This window comes from Adiantum capillus-veneris, chromosome 14 (assembly GCF_014529385.1).
Source record: "Adiantum capillus-veneris isolate H3 chromosome 14, ASM1452938v2, whole genome shotgun sequence".
Lineage (NCBI taxonomy): Eukaryota > Viridiplantae > Streptophyta > Polypodiopsida > Polypodiales > Pteridaceae > Adiantum > Adiantum capillus-veneris.
This window is the reverse complement of record NC_140944.1, coordinates 1,096,822-1,100,458: the sequence shown is the minus strand read 5'-3', so window position 1 is coordinate 1,100,458 and position 3,637 is coordinate 1,096,822. Positions and strand designations below refer to the sequence as shown.

Below are 3,637 nucleotides of genomic sequence, written 5' to 3'. Positions count from 1 at the left end.
TGCAAAATTCTCGTAGAAACAGAGCCCGATTGAGGAAATTTATAAAACGTAGAATCTTCGAAGAAATGTATTTTTTTAACGTGCGAGCATGTGATTGTGATCTCATGTAACAATGTGAGGAAATTCTCACTTCCTCCATGTAGAGATCCGCACGATTCTCATTGACAATCCCAGTCTTGTCAATATCACCACTAATGGCTTACTATCATACGGGAGTTTTACTTTGGCAGCATTCAGAGTACCCAGACCACTACATTGTCAAGGAGAGTATATAACATAGACAAGGCTTCTGGCATCTGACTCAGTAGAGGAGGAGCCAATCAGTTAACCAGAGGGTCTCTCGCAATTCGCTGGTCAACTGCCCAATTGCTAAAGTTGTTCTTGGTGACCATTCCCACACCCATGCTGAGAGGTGTGGATCTCAGACGTTGAGATCAATGTCTGGGCATAAAAACCTACATCACGACACAAAACTAAAGTTCAAAGAGAGTGATGGATCTTGCATAGAGAGGCTATTAATTCCTGATACAAGGAAACTACTTAACAAATCATAACTGGCACCTATGCTAAAGGACTCCATTGCAAATCAAAGTAGCAACTAAACCTCTTAGAGAGAGCAAAAAACAAAGTTTAGAGCTGGAATTAGATCTCTTAAAGACCAATGGTGGATACAAACTCCTGTGTAGATGTTCTACAGGGACTATCACCAGCAGCACCACAAGAATCATGAATCTCTCTCTCTCTCTCTCTCTCTCTCTCTCTCTCTCTCTCTCTCTCTCTCTGCACCACAACATGGGCATAACCCCTTCAAATACAAGTCCACAGCCACTACAGCATGGACCCGATAAAGAGAAATATAAATAAGATCCAATCTTAGTCAGTCAGTAGATGAAATTTTCAAAATGAATCTCTTAGCAATAAGGAGAGACAACACTAACCTAAAGAGGTGCCAAGGACAAAGACTACAGACGATGATGCACTGCTAACCTGTGGATACATGACCATTATCCCAAATTACAAAGCGTTCAGCTTAGGTATATCACATACTGACCATTGTTCAATTATAACAACACAATCCATAATTGCACCAACCATTGTTCTGTCACTCATCTAGCTTTACAAGCCTGGGCATTAAAGGAAGCTGATTGACTAGCCATGAATGTGAACTCTCAACGAACGATACAAGCGAGGCATCCGAATAGAGTCAAAGACCCAAATACATGTCTCCAAGTTATGACACAAGAACAACAAGTTCGACTAATGAGTTTCTTCCATTAATAAGAACTTAGATAAAATTAACTGTTTATCACTTGAGAATCATCCATCTGCTCGGCTTCAGGATCCTCCTCCAACTCATTAAGCATTGTCATTAGCATATTAACCTGCTCTTGCAACGATGATTTTTCCCGTTCTACCTGTAATCGCTTCCTGCGCTCCTGCTGTAATTCCAACTGAAGGTGCTCCATGGTCCTGGAGTCCTCTTCTAGCTGCTCACTTAACCCATCAATCTCCCGATCCTGCCATTGGCAAATAACATGGAATGCAAACTGATTCAATGCAGAGGAGAGAGATACAGGTTATTGGCATACAGTAATAGAGTACAAGCCACAAGACAGAACACGAATTCTCAAGACTTAATGTGTATACCAAGGAAGGTGATTGAAGCATCACCATGACCTACCTTTGTAACAATAGTCCAGATAAAACAAGGTGATCAAAGCATCGCCATGGCCTGCCTTTGTCTACACAAATGGACTAGGTGTATAGAGAAATCCTGGGCATTTATGTTTATTGAATGACTGTGACCCCCAATTGATGAGTTTGTTTGTCACCCCGTCTTTCCACAGTTGGTTGACCCCTGGATCGTACAGCCACAATGACACATCATTGTAAACACTCCTGTAGAGGGGTCCTGTTGCTCCCTTCTACTCACAAAGAGAGAGAGAGAGAGAGAGAGAGAGAGAGAGAGAGAGAGAGAGAGAAGGAAGAAGAAGAAGAAGAGAAGAGAGTTTTAACGTCGTAGGAAACTATCCAGAGAGAGAGAGAGAGAGAGAGAGAGAGAGAACCGGCCGGAAAGGTGAGAGTTAGCCAAGGCCCTCTTTTAAAACTGTTGGAGGTGCTGGTAGTTCTCAACTGTAAAAATTAGACTCCCTAAGTGCTAGCTAAGTAACCCAAAACCATAAGAATAAAGTAACTACCAGACATCCGGTGTGATGAGAAAAATAAAACAAGAACCAGCGCATATACAAGATCAAAAAAAGAAACAGTAATGACTCTAAACATCAAAGACAGCCCCAATTGATTGTGGCTGCAAAAATAAAGTCAAGAGACGACAGACACGAAGCCTACTTAAAATTGAATATCAACTATGATCTAGAGTCCTAAAATTTAGGATCAAGATTAAACTTGAAGGTATGCAAACACCAATCAAAACTAGACATAATCCAAAAAAAAAAAGTTCAGGCTTGAAACAAACCTTGCGGTTCATTTCATGAATGGCAATTCGTCTCATGCTCTCCACAACATCCACATTAACAAGCTTACGTTTCTTCCCAATGACCCAACCACGGGGGTACGTAGCAACGTCAAAATCAGGAGGAGGAAGTAAACTGTCAGGAGACTTGGGACCATTGGAACTCAGAGGTTCAAATAAAGACCTCCGACGTTCACTCAACATCTCCACATCCTCTCCATTGGCTACTTCAGAGTTCGCTTCTGCTTCAGAAGATTGTCTCTTGTTCATGGACAGAGTGGATAATCGCAACCTAGCTGAGGTTCTACTCCCAAATGGCGGAGTGCTTACCAGGTCCCCATCCAAGACTTCATCAGCTAAAACCTCCACTGCTAAAACACATGAAGTGATTGAGGTAACCAAAGCAGCATAAAGTGAACAGAAGAAGCTAGGAAAAGAACGTGATTTAGAGGTCCAATTACCATCTTTTTGACTACGTATTCGTGAAACATTCCTTGAGATCGATCGTACTGGGGAGTCGACTGATAGAATCTTATCGGCCTGGCTTAGGTCTAGGCCCTGAAGAACTGGAAGCTTCATGGGGAAGGGGCAAGGGCACAGAACAAGTCTTTCTACAAAACAAGATCACCCACACATATACATGCCACAGGTTCTAACACACAACAGGGTGGATGCGCCCCCAAACACACACACACACGTGTGCGCACACACCAGATTATTACACAAAAATACAAATCGCAATCAAATGCTGAGGGCACATTGGCCCCTCTCACATGAAATTACACTGAACCCTTTGAAGATTCTGCAAATCATTCGCAGAATAGAGGAGTCAGTCTGCTACCTTAGACATGCATATCCTTGATCGTAAACTTGAAGAGCATTCCACATCTCGGATCTGAAGTTTTTTGAAACTCCCACCGCAAAGCAGAGAACTCTAATTAACAGAAAGCTCAAAGGAAGATGGCGATGAATGTTGTCACACAACACCTAGAGCCACAGATGGAGGCCCAGCTTAATCAGAGTCTCCTAGAGCCACAGATGGAGGCCCAGCTTAATCAGAGTCTTCACATTCTCAGTATCAAGAGACATGGCGTGAGTCGCTATGGAGACGTGCTCTGTTCACAGTTCAAGAATAAGGAAAAGCTTGAACGAGGAGGCCGCGAG

The 3,637-nt window shown here is 42.7% G+C and overlaps 1 protein-coding gene across 2 annotated transcripts; it reads right to left on the bottom strand.

The window, feature by feature from the left end:
• Positions 1 to 975: 975 nt before the first annotated feature.
• Positions 976 to 3,436, bottom strand: LOC147441799 (protein HEADING DATE REPRESSOR 1-like). 2 transcript variants are annotated; one of them, XM_086528190.1, is made up of 3 exons: positions 2,935 to 3,436; positions 2,477 to 2,844; positions 976 to 1,517 (listed from the first exon to the last, which is right to left on the bottom strand). In XM_086528190.1, the coding sequence occupies exons 1-3, from the start codon at positions 3,050 to 3,052 to the stop codon at positions 1,296 to 1,298; spliced, it is 708 nt and encodes a 235-aa protein (XP_086384316.1). In that variant the 5' UTR covers positions 3,053 to 3,436; the 3' UTR covers positions 976 to 1,295. The 2 variants fall into 2 exon arrangements, with proteins under 2 accessions (XP_086384316.1, XP_086384317.1); XM_086528191.1 differs by having other exon boundaries at positions 2,477 to 2,841.
• Between the last annotated feature and the right edge of the window lie 201 nt (positions 3,437 to 3,637).